The 17,574-nt window shown below is 38.8% G+C and overlaps 3 protein-coding genes across 5 annotated transcripts in view; 1 reads left to right on the forward strand and 2 right to left on the reverse strand.

Moving 5' to 3' along the window:
• LOC101168303 (CCR4-NOT transcription complex subunit 3) overlaps positions 1-9,115 on the reverse strand; it is a 35,054-nt gene extending 25,939 nt beyond the window's left edge. For both annotated transcript variants that reach the window (XM_004073885.5, XM_078955352.1), the window contains exons 1-2: positions 8,826-9,115; positions 3,425-3,487 (exon numbers count right to left, since the gene is read on the reverse strand). In XM_004073885.5, the coding sequence (XP_004073933.1) occupies positions 3,425-3,449 (25 nt within the window). In that variant the 5' untranslated portion in view covers positions 3,450-3,487; positions 8,826-9,115. The remainder of the gene's footprint in view (positions 1-3,424; positions 3,488-8,825) is intronic.
• A 916-nt stretch (positions 9,116-10,031) lies between these two features.
• Positions 10,032-15,380, reverse strand: LOC101159203 (coiled-coil domain-containing protein 106). The gene is made up of 7 exons (XM_011480908.4): positions 14,832-15,380; positions 13,551-13,712; positions 13,277-13,465; positions 12,880-13,032; positions 12,598-12,807; positions 11,038-11,198; positions 10,032-10,782 (listed from the first exon to the last, which is right to left on the reverse strand). The coding sequence occupies exons 1-7, from the start codon at positions 14,869-14,871 to the stop codon at positions 10,627-10,629; spliced, it is 1,071 nt and encodes a 356-aa protein (XP_011479210.1). The 5' UTR covers positions 14,872-15,380; the 3' UTR covers positions 10,032-10,626.
• tmem238a (transmembrane protein 238a) lies at positions 15,371-17,530 on the forward strand. Of its 2 annotated transcripts, none has more exons than XM_020707153.3 (3): positions 15,371-15,507; positions 16,986-17,143; positions 17,226-17,530. In XM_020707153.3, exons 2-3 carry the CDS (start codon positions 16,993-16,995, stop codon positions 17,387-17,389), a joined length of 315 nt encoding a protein of 104 aa, XP_020562812.1. In that variant the 5' UTR covers positions 15,371-15,507; positions 16,986-16,992; the 3' UTR covers positions 17,390-17,530. The 2 variants fall into 2 exon arrangements, with proteins under 2 accessions (XP_020562812.1, XP_011479209.1); XM_011480907.4 differs by having other exon boundaries at positions 15,380-15,507; positions 16,972-17,143.
• The last annotated feature ends 44 nt before the right edge of the window (positions 17,531-17,574 follow it).

Consider the following 17,574-nt stretch of genomic DNA (forward strand, 5'->3'; position numbering starts at 1 on the left):
ATAGAAATTAGGTCCAGGATCTTAAAATGAAAACAAAGATCTGATCGATCAAAGATTTCTGTAGATCTGAAAAGGAGGATATTGATTGACAGGGTCTCCAGCCAGTCAGGAAACAGAACACGGTACGCGGTTTAAAAAAAAAGCAGCATAATCGCTCTTAAATAATGAGCTAAACTGCAAAAGATGAACTGCGACGTAGAAAGGGAAGACTGTCTTCTGTTCTATTTGACAGAGATTTTTAGAGGGTTTCAGGTTGGAGCACAGACTGGAGAAGGGTGGAATAAAATGTCACGTTCTATGCGTGTCTTGATCATGTGGCCAGATAAAAAACCAAAAACATGGGTCTATGATATTGTTCAGTGGGCCAGACCAAACATGGAGGCGGGCCGGATCCAGCCCGCGGGCCTTAGTTCGCCCACCCCTGGTTTACTGCAAGGTTTACCAAAAGGTTTGAAATAAGAAGGAAAAATAACAAAGATATATGCAAAAATGTGTGAAATGTATACTTTTTTAGAATTTATTTCCTCTATTTTATTTTTTCATTTTTGTATTTGTTTTTGTGTGTTGTACTTTATTTCTTTGTAATTACAGGCATGAATGTCTGTTACTTCAACAAAACCTTATCCTAATGATGTGATGGGGATTCTGGGTTAAATAGGTCAAAGATTTCTACTTTTCTAAAGTTAAAGAATCCTGAACTGAAAACAAAACCGCAGAGTGAAAGGAGAGCTCCCAGCTCATTTAATTCAAACAGAAAAGGGACTAAAAACGGCAGAGCAATTTCCCTGCTTCAGAGCTGAAGGCGTTCGAGTGATTAGTGTAAGAACAGCCGTGACAGTCCAACAAACACATGTGGATGCGAGCGCGCTGTGAAAGGTCACAAGCAGCTGGAACACGGACGCTCTGACAGGAACGGACGCCAGAACAAACTCCATCCTGACCTCCTAAAGCCTCTACGTTACCCCACTTCGGCGAGACGCTTATTATTTTTAGATCAAAGTCTGCCTCCTCTGCAATAATACATTAAAATTTGACGGTGGCGGCGTGTGCTCCGGTCGTCTTCGCAGAGATAAATGAGGGTTTTTTGTTTTTCGTACTACCAACGACAGAAGCCGCGGGAACGCCGCTGTCGGTTGGCAGCCTCTGGTAACAATCGTTAGCCGGAGACGCCATCAAAGCACCGAAGTGTGGCACTGAAAGGAGCTCCAGATCCACGCGGAGCAGCACCGCAGGATCCCATCTGATTTCCACATCAACAACGTCCACACATTTAGAAAGGAAATATAAATGAGGGATTCCTTTATAATCACAGAGAATTCATGGTCTAAGCAGATAAACTTTGAAGTAAATGACTTCCTGGCTTCATCTGTTTGTTATATTTATGCTAAAAGTGGAAAACACAAAGCTTTGCTCCATAAAAAAGCGATCCTTCCAGCAAATCCATCAAGCAGCAGGAACAGCTCCCAGTCTGTTGAGTAAACCTGTTTTTGGTTGGAACTGCTGGGTTACGAAATTCCAGGCCAACAATATGACAGTTTAGGTGTTGTGTGGTCAACTCCACTTCTGAGGAAAAGAGCGGTCTGCGTGTGGATTTCAAAACTGTCGGGGGTTAAAAAGAGCAGATCCCAAATCAAAACATCGCTGAACGCCATTCGGCAGACGTTACAAACTCCTGCTGGTGGTACGCCACTAAAACACGATCATTTGGAACAAACATGACGCAACAACGAGCCGGCGTTGCTTCATGACTCTGTCAGACATGCCTGCAGCAACAGCAGAACAAAAGGACCAGGAACTGCATCATTTATGTCATGAGAGCCAGAAAGCTGCTAAAACCAAAAGATAAGGTCAAAAAACTCCTGTCTGTCCAACTAATTTGTTGAAAATGTTAAGCTCCCTATTTATTTTATTTTTTCATTATTTGAATGACAAAAATACTTACATTTTTAAACAAACTTTCATCCAAATTCTAACAGCTAACTTCATTTTCTGTTTTTCTTTTCAGAAACTCCCTGAAATGAGCAAACTTCTTTAGCCTGGCCTTCCACATAAGTCACATATAAAAGCTTCAAAAACGTAGAGAAAACATAAACAAGATGCAATTTAAGCATTGTAGAGAGCACCATCAGAGTTCTACCTCCACCCTCCTGATGAAAGCTCACAATGTGCCCACAGGGGTGGATTATTCCTGCCCTTAATGTGCTTTTCAGAGAGACCCACCACAATAGCTTGGAACCACAAAGGTTTCCGAACCAGAGACCCCAAAGAAATCAAATGCTAAACTGCCTACAGGAGCCTCAGCATCTACATAAACCCAATTTGGACCAGAACAACTGGTCATTTCCTTAGTCTGCTTGTCAGAGGGCTTCATGGCTGCAGTCACACTGTTTGAATTTTATAAACCAAAATATTGAGACCAGAACATCAGTCAAATCCTAAACGCTCACTGACTGTATATGAGAACTGGACTGAGTGGCCCCGCCCCCCTCTTATTCCAAACAGGAAGTAGTAGTTCAAGAAGCCAAAATCCCATAGACTTCTATAGAGAAATACACAGCTGTTACTCAGTCATTCTATTGGACAGAGTCAACAATCTTGTTCTGCTACCTTTCTTTATCATGTTCCTGCTAATTCTGTTTTTATGGCATTTTTTTTATTTCTTTCAAGTTATTCAAATTATAAAACTGACCAATCAGATGCCTTAATAAAAGTATGTGGTCTTATGTCGAATGTTCGAAATGTTAAATAGACAGATCTCGTGTGGCTCGCTTTTCAGTGGTAGGGGTGTGGACTTCCGAAAAGCTCACACTTGGTTGGTGAGCGTGGTTGCCATAGAAATGCTGACTGCGAGTACCTGAAACGTCCATAATCGCGAAAAAAATGAGGACTGAATTGACTTCATTTGGTTGGAGCCAGAAGTAAGCCAATTTCTTTGAGTGACGTCACACTCACTCTCTCCAGTTGTAATATAGAGTCAATGGTAAAGCTAAAAGTTGGAACAGTCTCCCTGAGGTTGTGAGACAGGCCTCTACTGTGTTAACGTTCAAATCTAGACTCAAAACATTCCTGTTTAGCTGTGTATATAACTGAAGGGTCCTTATCTCCGCATCCAATCATGTTCTTTTCTCTTTACTGTCTTTTAAAGTACGGTAAATTTTATTACGATTATGTATGTTTTTAATCTTTGTACTGTTATGTATTGTGATTTGAATGCATTTTCCTGTTTTTTGAAGCACTTTGAATTACTTTGTGTACGAAGTGTGCTATACAAATAAACTTGCCTTGCCTTTGCCAATGGTGGACACCAGTCAGACTTAGGAGGAAGTTTTTACACAAACCTGAGTGCGCGAGGAGGCAGCAGCAACAAAATGCAAGGAATAAAACAAACTTTTCCTAATTTCAGGTTATTTTTTACAATCCTCACCTTGAAGTTTCCTTTTATCGGCCATGACTGATGACTAAGATGATGCCTTCATGCCTTCTTTCACTGCAAAGACAAAGAAAAAGGTGTTAAACACAGGACTGTTGTAGTTTTGTGTGCTCCATATTTCTGACACTAAGTGGAGCACATGTTTTAAGGAAAATATCTTTTAAAAGATCAGAAACTTTTCTGTTGGACAAACACAACATATTTGTCCAGATGTTTGAACAGAGTTTAGACCAATTTAGCAGCAAATCATTTGCATGTGTCTTTGGATTCTTCTCCCACTTCAGCTGCAGCTTCCTCCCAAAGCTGCAGATCAGCCAGAATGCTGGAGGAGTGAAAAACCTCACCGTGTTACAGGATGACACTCTGCAGCAAAGCCTCTGGGTTTTTGTCGTTCGTGTAGCTGTTAAACTGGAACACAAGATGCAACCAACACGAGCTGGGAACGACACACAAAGTGCACAGGTGCCGATCTGCGCACAACCACAGGTGCTGAAGTGGTTGAGTCAAACATTCACAGCAGGAGTGAGTGTCAGTCAGGTGTTTCTGCAGCATCATTTTACCCAGACCGCTGGTTTTGGTACAATGCTTGTTCATTAAATATGACTTTTCCTCTCACTCAGATCTTCATTTCATCTAATCCATAGATCAACTCTGCTTAGGCCGTGTCACACAGCCCCAAAGGACATTTAGCGTATAGTCCACGTTCGGCCCTTTGTGATACACGCATGATACATGTAATTCATAAGTGTTTCTTGCATTTGCATTTGGCATTCATCGATGTGTGCAGATGTCCGTTGAGGGTTTCGGCTGACGGGTCTTTCCATGAATTTGGTGTGGAACTGTTCAAAGTTTTTGGTACGTTGAGAATAATGCAGTTTATTTGTATTTTACATAGTTTGATACGAATATCACGTCGTAAATCTTACGCAATTGTGTGAGATGCAGATGCAAATTTGTGGCTTTCCACGACCGTTCCACGTATTTCTAAGAGGTTTTCACAGATGCACAACAGATGTATAACTTTTATATTGCGTATACGGCACACATATCAGGTCAAAATGATGTCATTGACGTATGAATCACTAATGAATTGTTATAATCATGCACGGTTCATGTTCTACGTTGATTTATGACCAATTTTCACCCATGCAAAATACACAAAAAGTACATGGTGGCTGTGTGACAAGGCCTTAAACCAGATATAAATATTTTTTTTGTTTTAGTTTGATACCTGAAATCCTAATATGGGACTCAATTGCTTTCTGACACCAGCCTCTAGTGTTATTTTGTGGAACTGCGACATTTTGTACATTTGAGTCTGTGTCAAATTTCAGAACTGAATATGATTGCAATACGATCTGTCTGTGGCCAAACAGATTCAGGTACAGTATGGTTTCTATTGAACTATTAATAGTCAAAGGATTTCAGCTAAAGACCCCTGCTAGGTAGTGAATAACATCTAACTGAAGATGTTTGGACGGCGACGTCCATGTCACGAAAAAACAAGGACTGAAAACTGAAAAAACAATTTCTATGAGTGACGTCACACTCACTCTCTCCAGTTGTAATATACAGTCAATAGTGGACACCAGTCGGCCTTAGGAGGAACATTTTTACATAAACCTAAGTTTGTGTGTGTGAACAATAAACACCAGGCCACCAAACCCAACCAAAACATCAGGAGAAAACACGCAGGAACCAAATGCAGCTGACAGAATTCCTGTGAAAAGGAGCCCAGAGGCTGCACCACATACAACAGCAAAGACTGAAGATGCTTGGACGTTTCAGTAAGACTCTGGAGTTGTCTTTTTTGGACACGGAAGCTTGCACTTCCATCAGTTGCTCTTTGGGGGCGGAGTTTCCCAACACAAACGGGGGGGTCTGCAGAACAGAAAATGCAGCAGAATCCCCTTCACCTAACATGTATATATGTATACAGCAACATTACAGACTGAAGCCCACTGAGACGACTGTTGTTGTGAATTTGGGCTCTATAAGTAAAATTGAATTGAACTTCTGTGTGTTTTATGATATGTTTTCATCCAAATATGCATTGATAACACCTGTGCTGACATTATTTGGCCTTAATTAATAACCATCTTCTTTTTGAAATGTGCATTGCTGCTATGGCAACATTTAAAGCTGAGTTGTTGGATGAGAGTGAAAAATTGAAGACAAACAACTGCTGACATAGTAAAATTGTTTTTACAATAATATGAAAATATATTTGTTTAAAGCATATAATATTATACAATATATTATAATATAATGTAGGAAAACTAAACCCATGGTTATAAAATGTAAAAAACTCATGAGTTATCTTAATTTTGATACAGGTTATTCAGTATTCCTGTTCACAGACTCATATATTTGATTGGATCTGCAAGTGACAGTATTCTGAGGTTTCTTCCAGCGGAAAATTGCAGGAATAGATGAGGTCCAGCAAAGTTCCAGTCAGCTGTTCTGATGGAGCATGAAGAGGAGCGTTCGGCATGTTCCTGCAGCTGCAGACAGCTGAGCCCGCTGGAGATCGTATGAAAGATTTAACAGCAGATCTGTCAGGAGATCAGGGTTTACGGTTTTTTGGAAAGCAAAAATAAAACGGGTTTTTTTTCTGTTTTCTGGAGAACTTGTATGTGTTGTGAGCTTTAAAAAAAAGCGCTTTAATACCCTTAAACTGGTGTGTAGACAAATAAGCATTAGGAATTACATGCAGTTGGAGCTTTTTTTTTTGTACAAGCTCTATTGTGTGTTGCTCATCAATGTTAGATTCTGTAACAAACTGCAACCAGTTTGATTTTGAACACTGCTAAAGTTTTATTATAAAATTTTACAGAAATTGATTTTACACACAATTATGGCTCCTGGAATGATTAGTTTTGGATATGATTGGTGGTTTGTCAAGAGGAAAACAAAATATTGAAGCTATTTTGAACCAGAAAATATATTTAAAAACATGACAGCGTCATACCTGATGGTAAGCCAGACAGTGCTTTATTGTTACGCGTCACATTTCCAGATCAATGACCTCCATAGCTGCACTCTTTTCCATCTATTAATGCACTTTTGTTGGGTTGGAGTTTTGCTGTAAAGTTACAAGGGTTTTCAGGTGGAGTCTAAGCAGCATCTCTTTAGCGTCAAACTACAGACCTCTGAGTAGAACCAGATCAGTTCAGGACAAAACCAGCAAGCACCACTTTCTAAAAGTCTGTTCCATTTTCATTTCATTCGTAACTTAGAGTTACTAAGAAGTGAAGTTAATTAACTTTAAGTAACAGGTGACAGTAAAATCCGGGGTTTGTTTCAGCATCAACAGATACTTTCTGCAAACTGCGACAACATTGAAACCTTTACTGACCGATAGTCACAGAAAATCACTTTGTACGTTGCATCATGGGAATTATTTTTCCTATTTTGTTTTAAATGCATTCAATTTTGACTAAAAGTGTAAAACCTCCCATTCAGAAATGTAAGGAAGGTTCAACGTAAAGTTGCTCCACAGTTTTCCTACAGTACTTAGTTTGATCACTCTTTTTTAGTTTTTAATGAACAATGAAATGCCATGCTGTTGCCACTATGAAATCATAATTCCTGTGTTTTTAAATGGATATTTTAGAGGATTCTATCCAACATAAAGCATTAAACTTTCTCCTCTTTGACAGTTTTCATCAAAGCTACAACTGAGACACCAACAGGTCAGTTCATGTAGCAGAAAGTCTAGTTTTAGGATAAATCTGCCTGCTCATTTCACCTTAATTGGAAAATATAAAAGTAGTTTATCTGTTTGGCCTTCATGTTTGACTTCTTTTAATACTGCTGCATAGGGATCCACAATATGAGGAAAAGTTGCGATGAGGGATATAAATATTGCGATGACGATCTGTCTTGCAATGCATGACCACATAAAACAAAAAACCAACTCATCATTTCCATTTCACTGCAACAGATGTATTTAAATAAAAGTCAGCATACCTTAAATTATACTCCAAATGACCCAAGTCTACATTGGTGGCAGGCATCTAACTTAAAAGAACTTAATTGGTCAATGACGTGGAGGGATCCATCCAATTGGTCGAAAGAATAAAAGGATTTCTTTGATTCGTTAAATATTTCAAGCTGCCGGGAGGATGTTTTAGCATGAGCACAAACATTTACAGTAAACTTAAATCAAAGTTTACGCAGTCTTTTGTGATACCCATACTGCAAAGGCTGATATCGCATCGTCAATTCATTTTTTTATTTTTTTGTGCAGCCCTAATTGCTGATTTATTTCTAAAAAAGAGAAAAATATAGTCAATTTCTATCAGCTTTTGTGCTTGGTCACATGTAAACATGTGCGATTAGCATCTGTCTTCTAAGGATCTTTGTTTTTGTAAACCACACAGTGTCTGCGCTACAACTAACTTAGCACAAAAGTAAGAAAGTTTGACTTTCTTCGATTGCCTCTACCATATTTTGGTGGAGGTGGTGTGATGGTGAGGGCTGGTATCACCCTCACCAACAAGGAAAACACAAAAAATACACGTGTTCAATTTTAATCCAGAAACATGTGGTGAGATTTTGTTGTAAGAAGCAATCTCACGCCCCCACAGTCTGGGACTGACCTTTAACCTTGAAGATGTCAATGTTAACCCCAAAGAGGAGGAGATTACCTCCACAACTTGGTAGTAGAGGATGGGGGGTCTTGTTAACTGTTCTTACAACTACTCTGTTGCACATCCCACATAAAAACAAACGTAGCAGCAAAAAATGCTATTAAAAATCTTTGCATGGAGTCAGATTTATTTCAGGAACCATTCTTCCAAAAAGAAATGATCTGCCAAATTTTTATGTCACTTTGTTCTTTAAGGAAGTGAAATAGAGTAGTGACAAACTCACGGCGGCTTTCTAACAACTGTGTGGTTCGAGCCCTACTTTTCCAAACAGGTGTTCACATCTGTCCGCCTGCCTCATCGGTCTCTGACACGGACTGGTCAGCTAAGTTTGGACCAACCGAGTTTCCATACAACTCTCCTGCATCTAAAAGTCGGAACTTTTCCACCCCGCGAGCTTCGTTTGGGAACTCGAATGCTAGCTTTAAACCCTCCGCGCGAAAAATAAAAAAAATGCGTGCTACATAGATTGTTTACAAACAGAGCAGCAGAAATAACATCCGAGCAGCAAACGGACTTCCAAAGAAACTCCGCTCCCAAGTTTAACCGCAGTCCCGCAGAGCTAGTGCAACCTTTTTTATCTAACGTGCAAAAACGCGGACTTGTACAAGTTGTCAGAGACGACAGCTGCAGCTTCCAACCGGCAGTGCTGTTTGATGCGGGAGACACAGTTTAAGGGGACAGACCAGAGACAGAGGGGGAGCAACACAAATACATCACCTCTCACACTGCAGCTCGTTTACCTGGATTTTTCTCGGTTAAGAATGATTTCCTCAGTCCAAACGCTCCGATGAACCTCTGATAATCTGATGTGAAGACTAGTTTTTCTGAATTAAAAAAAACTCAATTCTTCTCCTTAAACAATCAGTCCGCACATCCAAGATGGCTACCAGGAACACCTCCTCCTCCGATGCTGGTTGAACAGTAGCCCCGCCCATTTTGCCTGTGATTGGTCCGTGGGGGTAAATTACGACGTTCTATTGGTCAACAAAGATGTTTGTCAAAAAATACATTTTTTCTACTTCCTTTGCAAATGCCGCTGTGATTGGACTACTTGGAAAGGTTAAAGTGTAAGCCAGTTCCGTGTCTGTCAAGCTTGATGGGAAACGGAGTTTCTTATAATTAATTACATTGAAAAAAAATCGAACATTGAATTTTTTGTTTTGTTTGGCCTCAAACTGTGTAGATTATATTGCCACAACATTAAATTAACTAACTAATAAAAAAAAAATGTTTGCATATTATCTTTGATTACTTTCCTTGGAGATCTCAAATGTAACATCTATACCCTGGTGTATTATTTTTCCTTTTTGTTGTTATAAACTGCAATTAAAAATAACATTTCATAAAATGTAAAAAAACAAACAACAATTGTGTGCTTAACAAGCTTTCAGTAAAATACTTCTGGAAAAATTTATGATCTAAAACGTTTAGCAATTTCTGATTGTGTAATATGACAGAAATTATTACAAAAAATATCAAACACACATTTAGTGGTAAATTAGAATTACCCTCAAAATGTATGCAGAGCAAAAAGTTGTTTTTTTCCTACAGAAGCCTACAAATAGAATATACATACACATTCATAATAGTATATATATATATATATATATATATATATATATATATATATATATATATATATATATATATATATATACACATATAAAATACCATTATATACATTTCTAAATGTAAAAATACAAATGTGGAAAGAAATCAGAAAATACTTTTTTTAACAAAGAGAATTGAATTGATAATTCATAATATAAAAAATATAAAACTAAAAAAGGTAAAAAGAAAGATATAGAGGTTGATTAAAACTGATTTAGGGAATGGTTTTGACTGTTTCTAGTACTAGACAGGAACTGTTTTATTGCAGTATCACCTTCATCCTCTGGAGTGCACTGCAGACTGTCAGCTGTAATAACATATTCCAGACTGTGAAATTGCACTTTAATGTTTTTTTATTCCTTCTGGAGGCAAAAACAAACAAAATGATCAGCAGTTTTTTTTTTTTTTACATAACGTACAATTATTTATGTCGTCATCATTATATCAGCAACACTTTGACTTTAGGACTCCAAACCTTTAAACACTGTTGGCATCTTTCTGCTCTTTAAAGCAATAAAAATCCACCAGGAAAATGTTTTATATTTGAAAATATATATATATTTGAAAATGCAAGAAAAATAGGCTACAAGTCTAACAAATCACTCTTATACACTGGATTTCAGTGTAAAATAAATAAATACAAAGAAAGTAAAGTATATCAACATCATCATCTGGGAGTGTTCGCTCTCTCAAAACATTGGCAAAAAATCTGATTATTCCTGAGTGAAAAAAAGATCAACTTCAAATTAAAAAAAAAACAAGAGGGATTTGCATTCATGGGAAAAAAATAAAGAACCACAAAAAAGCTATTAGCAGTGTTTTAAATTATTCAACCACTTTTTAATAAGGAGAGCCACTTAAAGAGGAAAAAACAAAGTTGTACTTCATGTGTGGAAAGGCAAAACCTCAAAAGTGGAGTTTTCTCCAGGTTCAGTTTCTGAACCTGTAAGAGATGGGGAGCAGCTTGTGGGTCTTCTTCATGCTCTGGACCTTGGCGTGCGTCTCTTCGTCCATGGTCTTGTAACATCTCCGGGCGTAATCCAAAAGCTTTTCCTTTGACGCCTCAAACTCCCCAACCTCAGACACCTGCAGAACAGGAGAGCTGCTGATGAATCCTTCCTCCAGCTGTGGAGGCAGAAGAGCCTGGAGACACTCGAGAACAATGTTTTGTTCACTGAACTCACAAGGATGTCCCTACATTCAAAAGCAGGTTAAACTACGTACACACCGGGCATGTGTGGCCTGCTGAGCGTGGGGTTTAACCACACGGTAACGGATTGTGAATAAAAGGCTAACAGTGCTGCATGTTAGACAAATATTACAATATTCATCTGCATGAACCTTTTCTGGAGCCACCAGCAGCAGCTCTGCTATCGGGGAGGTGGAGGCCATGGTGTTCCGGTCGACTCCGTGGATCTGAAAGGCCCGAGACATGCTCCTCACTCGCTGGTAGGTGGTCAGGATCTTCTTATAACGAATCAAAACTCCGTCTGGGTCTTTAACTGGGAGGATAAAGAAAATGGAGACATCTGTTCAGTCAACCACAGGACAAAAGCAGAGTTTATGGGATTTTTTTCATAAGATCAGAAGGTTCATGGAGATTCCATAGGTTCAGTTTAGTTTATTTCGAACACAAAACAAATGAAAAAGTCAACACACAGTGGTTTAAAAGACATAAAACAGTGTGCTTGAAAAGGAGTGGGTTGAAGAGAAATCTTGTCTGCTCCCACGCCTTTTTACAAAACCTGATGATGTACGCGTTTAAACACGCGTATTGCTATTTACAGATGGGTACAAAACATTCACGGTACAATTCTGCATTGCAACTGTGCTAAAGTGACATTTTTTTGTTTAATTAATCGTTTCTGGCCTTGTACAGTACTATTAGTGACTTCTTGTAGGTTTTTTGAATGCATGTAAACTTTTGCTTTGTTTTATATCCTTCATCCAATCCATTCCATAAATCCACACCACAATTGGATAAAGACATTTTCTTTTTTGTTGTTCGAATGCACCGCTTTTTGAAATTCAGTTTTTTTCTTAGATTGTAACTCCCGTCACTGTCTTTGAACATTTGCTGTAAGTTTATTGGAAGTAAGTCGTATCTGGCTTTGTACATGACAAGAGCTGTTTTCAGTTTCACTAGATCCCATAGTTTTAATAAACCCGACTTTAAAAACAGAGCGTTTGTGTGTGACCCATAGTCACTCCATGAACAATTCGAACATCTTTTTTTTGTAAGATATATAAACACTGTAGGTTTGTTTTATAAGTATTTCCCCAAACGTTTACACTGTACTGTAAATATGGTAGTATTATGGATGAATAAGTAAATAAATAAGTGAATAAGTAAACGTGCTTTGTGAGTGAGAGTATGGTGCGTTTTTCCCAACACTGCTAGGCTTTTAGCAATTTCAGCTAAAAGTAATAGTAATGGGGTTGAACATTCACTTCAACCACAACTAAATATAAATAACACAACTAAATAAAGAAATCTATCAAATCAAAATAATGCCTGAAATGGGAGAATGTTTTCTATGTCATAGAAAACAACACAGGTTTTATGAATTTGACTAAAAAGGCATAATCATAATTAAAGGACCACTGGGAACACTTTAAAAATAATTATTAGTTAGGAGTCGGATTTTAAGAAAACATTTCTGGAGGAAGTTGATGGTAAAAGACCATTTACGATCTCAGCCTCCTGAACCAAACCCTCACACCGTCATCTGAGCGACGTTCAGTTGTGCAGCAAGCTTCTTCTGGAGCACAGAAGCTTTGTGGCAGAGAAACCATCTGAACCCACATTAGCAGAGCCTGTTCTCACTCATGGAGGAGACTATTTGCTGGGGGGGTTGAAGGATACTTCCAAGAATGATTAGTGTCACATGACGCCTTCACCTCTTTGTCTCTCCCGGCCGTGTGTGATCCTAAAGATCCTCCTCATCTTCATCCTGGGCTCTCCTGCGTTCCGTGCTCGGCCCTTCTTCTTTGAGCCCTTCTCCACTGATGAGTCCTCCTCCTCCTCCTCTGCTTCCTCCTCCTCCTCTTCCTCCACATACTCATCTTCAGTGTAATATTTGTCTTCTTTGATGTGAAACTCTTGTTTGACTAAAGCAGAAAGAGAGCAGGTGAAGCCCTCCTCAGATGTGAACATGTTCATCCATGCGGATTCTTCCTCACCAGGAACGGAGATGTTGCGGCGGGTTCGAGGTCCTGAGTCCTGCAGGCGTTTCAGGGTCATTCCAGACCGGGTGGTCATGGGGGAGGGAGGGCTTGGCGAGCAGTTGGGCTGGACCTTCACAGCACGCTGAGCGTCACCACACCACTCAGTGGCTGCAAGCAGACAGACCATCGCATTGGATCAAACTTTAACAGCAGAACTAGAAACTCACAACTGCCAGTGTAGATCAAGAAATTCGGTCAAAATCAGGGAGGACTAGGAGTGAAAAACATGACATTTCCTCCATCTATCCTTAAAACGTCGGAATTTTTATCTTCACAATGTCTTTGTAAATGTATTTTATATCAAGGCAGCAGCTCATAATGGAGGAGAATTCAGGAGCAGAGCAGCACCAACCTTCTGGACTCATGCTGACGATGAAGCGGTTCAGCTGACAGCGCAGGAAGTTTCGCTCCTCCTCCAGCTCCTCAATGCGCTTCTGCAGCCAAGAGTTCTTCTCCAGGGAGACGTACAGGTGAGCCCGCAAGTTGGAGACCAGGATGAAGGGGCTGTACTGAGGGTGAGGAAGCTCCTGCACTCCAGGCTCTGCAGGAGGACAAAAAGGAGCAACGTTGAGAATCAAACAGGACGGTGGAGAATCTGGAAAGCTGTACATCGTGCACTGACGCACCGTCCATCATCTGCTGGCCGTGATTCAGGTGGTAGGTGGGGGGCCGTTCGGCATTATCCTCCAGGGGAAAAGACACTTCATAGGCATTCAGATACATACCCCCACCTTCTCCTCCTCCTCCTGCAGCAGCTGAGGATGTCGACAACTGTGGCTCATAATGCTCTGAGACAAAAACATAAAAAAAATAACCTCAACGTGAAATCATTCAATGAATAATACATGTTCTAATGATTATCAATAAGACCAAATAGATTTTCTTTACAGGCAGGAAGAATTTAGTGAAGTAGAGGTTTTAAAAGTACACCGGAATTGATAAATGCAACAGAAAAGGATTAAATACAAAAATATATTTAACGTAATATGATCAATTTAAAGGCAATTTAATGAAAAAAGACAAGTTGTAAAACATGTATTAATCAAATTTAGCTTTTTTTCATTAACCAATAGAAATATGTCCATTTACAATCAAAGAGGAGATCAACGAAAAGAATTTGATAAAAATGGGTTTTTAAAAAAAGAGCTCTAAATGTGCTTCCATCTGCAGTTCTCTTGTCTCTAATATTATTACCTCACAAAATGGGGACATATTTTGTAAAAAAAAAAAAAATAAAAGTAATTGTGTAAAAACGCAAATCAAAAGGAGGTAAATGTGTTCAAAATGTTTGCATATACTACATTAATGGGTCGTATTGTATAGCGATCCAAAACTTAAATATCTGACGACACAAAAAGCCAAAATCTCTTCAAATGAAAGCAGAGATGACGATGGGGGATGTGGGCGTGGTTTCAGTTTATATCTAATTTTTCCTAAACTAAACGTACATTTTAGTAGTTGCAAATGACAAAAGAGATCTTTGCGTGTTTATCATTTAAACATTCACACTTTGCTATTGCTTTAATCCACATTTCTTAAAATTTAGAGTCAAATTACTGTGTAAATTGACAAAAACACAGAGACCACCAGACAGATTAGGAATGAAAAAAATGGGTCTTTATTAATCACGTGACAATTAAAATAATATCTTACAAATGCAAGATATTGCATATTAATTACGGTTTATCATATATATATGGAATACTGTGAACAGTCACAGTGAAACACAATATAATTACACACTATAAATAAAACATTTAGCATGATGTTGACATATAGACTAACGCAGAAATGAAAAATCAGTTTTCTCTTTTGTTTCAGACTAAATCGTCTTTTGTGTCAAAAGTTTCTCAGCAAACAAAGTGAGCTCAGGTGTGGGATGCGTTACATTCCAAAGCTGCTGTTACCTGGCGGGGTTGCCTCGTGCCTGCAGTTTGGAGGGTTCATGGCTGTTCCGCAGGTGTACTGATGGGTAATAAACCCGCGAGGCGCCGTCACGGGTGCCCGGCCGTCCAGAAAGCGGCTATACTTCTGTAATACAGGCTGAAGCACAACGCTGCCCGCACCAACCTTCAGGCGCTCGCTGCAGCAATTACCTGATTATAAGTGGCCCCAACAGGTGTACCGCGGGCAGATTTGTCTGCATCACACATGCGCAGAATCACCCCCTTCAGCAACTTAGATTACCTCTTTACAACATTCTACAGAAAAAGGCAAAAAGTGTCAGTTCTTTTTCAAACCTAATGTATTTTTTGAAAGAAAAAATCTGAAGATGAGTGAAAATGGTCGGAATCCTACGAATAAATATATTCGTAATATATTTTTTTCTTTAGATTTATATAAATTTATATATTTATATTTTTTCTTTATAAAATATTTCGAGCTTATGAGTAAATTGAAATGCCTCCTGAAGTGAGAGAGAAAAAAAGAAAGAAAAAAGGACGAAGAAAAACTACCGGAAATGTGTCACCTGAGGGGGCGGGGCTAAGTAGGGTGGCTGCGATAAGCAGGTAAAAACGGAGAAAAGGGAAAAAAAGCACCGGGAGCTAAAATCCGTTTATCGCCAAGAAACACAAAAAACAGGTAAGGAAACCGTAAAGCTTCAAAAACTCGACAGGCTTTAACGATTTAGGGTAAAGATTTTACCAAAGTCTACCTGAATGTTGATCTCATCTGGGCTGGGATCCATTATTTTCTTTAAAAAACTAATGATCTACACTTTTTTTTGTAACCCTCAGGTCTGATTGTAAACCACAGTTGTGTGTTTTCTTACTGTAAATCGTGATTTTTTAAAAGCATCACACTATTGATCTATTTTACTACTGCTGCAAAGTTAATCAGAGTCTCATTTCTTCTTTGATTTACCTATTTTTGAGGTCTGAAACCACAGCTCCACGGCAACAACACCAAGCTGCTTTTAGCTATGATCTGTTTTTTTTAAATAACAATATTCATATTTTTATTTATTCCATGTGTACTCGCAGAAAATGTATGTATTTGAACCGTTTTCTTACTAGATGCTTTTGTCAGTTGTAAGAAGTTTGAAAGAAAATCCCACATTTTTATTATAAACTTTATTAAAAATTTAAGATTGATACATGTTACAGTTTTGAAATCCAGAACCCATACAAAGTAATGTCTCATCTACTTCTAACAATTTTATCCATTATTAATTACTTTATTGTTGAAACACAAAAACTTAGCACATATATTAATCAGCTCCAGACCTGACGAGGGTGAAATTTAAATCATGAAAATCATCACATTTATGTGTTGTGTGTGTTGTATGTATAGGTGCAAATATGGGTTATAATTATGAGGAATCGTAATATCAAGATAGCATATTTACAATAATGTATTTTCTGATCAGTTTATGAATAATATCCTAAATAGATTTGGATATGAGTTTTAATGACTTTTAATTTGTTTTTATTGCTTGAAATAACCCAATTTAATAAAAATGAGCAATTCTATGGATTACTTTCTGTTATCCTACCAACATTTTTATATAAATATAATATTGTGGCAGTTTGGGTGTAAATTCCCTGATAGAAAAGGGGGAGAAAAATGCTCTGACTTAGAGGAAAATAGACACAAATGCTGGTTTATCAAATGCAAAAGCAGCTAAACAATGGTGTGGAAATAATTCTGTATAATATTATAATTCTTGCTTTGGAAAAAACCCCTTATTGAAACTGCACTTGTTCGCCACTAAAGATCCACTCTGATGAAAATCGTGTCTTTAATTTGTTCTGTTTGCATTTTTTGATGATGGAGGGCATATATAATGAGAATTAAGCTTGAAATAACATTTTAGAGTCTTTTTAAATTCAAAATATTGTGAATCAGGAAGAGACAAAAGTTTGAAAAAGAGCATTTTTGTGAAATGGAAAACATATGAAGGACGGGTCACAAGCTCCCGGCATAATCATAATGAAAAGTCCACTGGGGACGCTTTGAAAATAGACCAAAAGATGATGGAAGCGGGACTTTAGATATATGAGGTCATGCACAGCTTCAGACTGATTGTTTTTGGTTCCTCATTAGCTCCTCCCTCTCAGCTGCAGCATGACGCCCAATGAGGGGCTGTCCCACTGCAAACTGGCGCTGGCCTTTGCTGTCATCATGGACCTGCTGGGGGGGGCCGCTCTGCTGGTGGGAGTCTTTGCCCGCCTGCAGATTAAAGGACAGGATTACGGAGATTTGCTGGTCTACAGTGGTACGTTTTGAAAAACTTGCAGAACTTAAAGGCAGGTTTTCTTTTTCCTGCCTCTAACATGGATGTGACGGCGTGCCCACAGGTGCTCTGCTCGTCGTGGTCTCCCTTGCCGGCTGGGTGCTGTGGTACAGTGGGAACATTGAGGGCCTGACCACAAAGAAGGAGCTCGGACATATCGGCAGCGCGGTGGACAGGCTCGCCCGCACCCTCAGCCGGAAGATGCGCACGCGCAGAGAACGCCACTGAGCGCATCTGCTCCACTGCAACCACCGTGGCTGACAGTGTTTTGTCTAAAAACTGACGCCATGAGCATTCCAACGGTTTTGTTACAAAAGTGTTTTCTTTTTTACAAGTGTCAGATGTCAAATAAACTTTTGGATAAAATCACATTTGATTTATGTTTTTCTTCCACTTTGATCATAAAGAAATGA

Source organism: Oryzias latipes, chromosome 11 (assembly GCF_053564925.1).
Source record: "Oryzias latipes strain Hd-rR chromosome 11, Olatipes_Hd-rR_3.1".
NCBI lineage: Eukaryota > Metazoa > Chordata > Actinopteri > Beloniformes > Adrianichthyidae > Oryzias > Oryzias latipes.

Excerpts from the sequence above, each read along its gene's own strand:
- LOC101159203 (XM_011480908.4), bottom strand. The coding sequence starts at position 14,871 with ATGAACCCTCCAAACTGCAGGCACGAGGCAACCCCGCCAG. Across the intron at positions 13,466-13,550 it reads CGGCCAGCAGATGATGGACG|AGCCTGGAGTGCAGGAGCTT; the intron begins GTGCGTCAGTGC and ends GTCCTCCTGCAG. Across the intron at positions 10,783-11,037 it reads TGCTGGTGGCTCCAGAAAAG|GTGTCTGAGGTTGGGGAGTT; the intron begins GTTCATGCAGAT and ends CCTGTTCTGCAG.
- tmem238a (XM_020707153.3), top strand. The coding sequence starts at position 16,993 with ATGACGCCCAATGAGGGGCTGTCCCACTGCAAACTGGCGCTGGCCTTT. Across the intron at positions 17,144-17,225 it reads AGATTTGCTGGTCTACAGTG|GTGCTCTGCTCGTCGTGGTC; the intron begins GTACGTTTTGAA and ends GCGTGCCCACAG.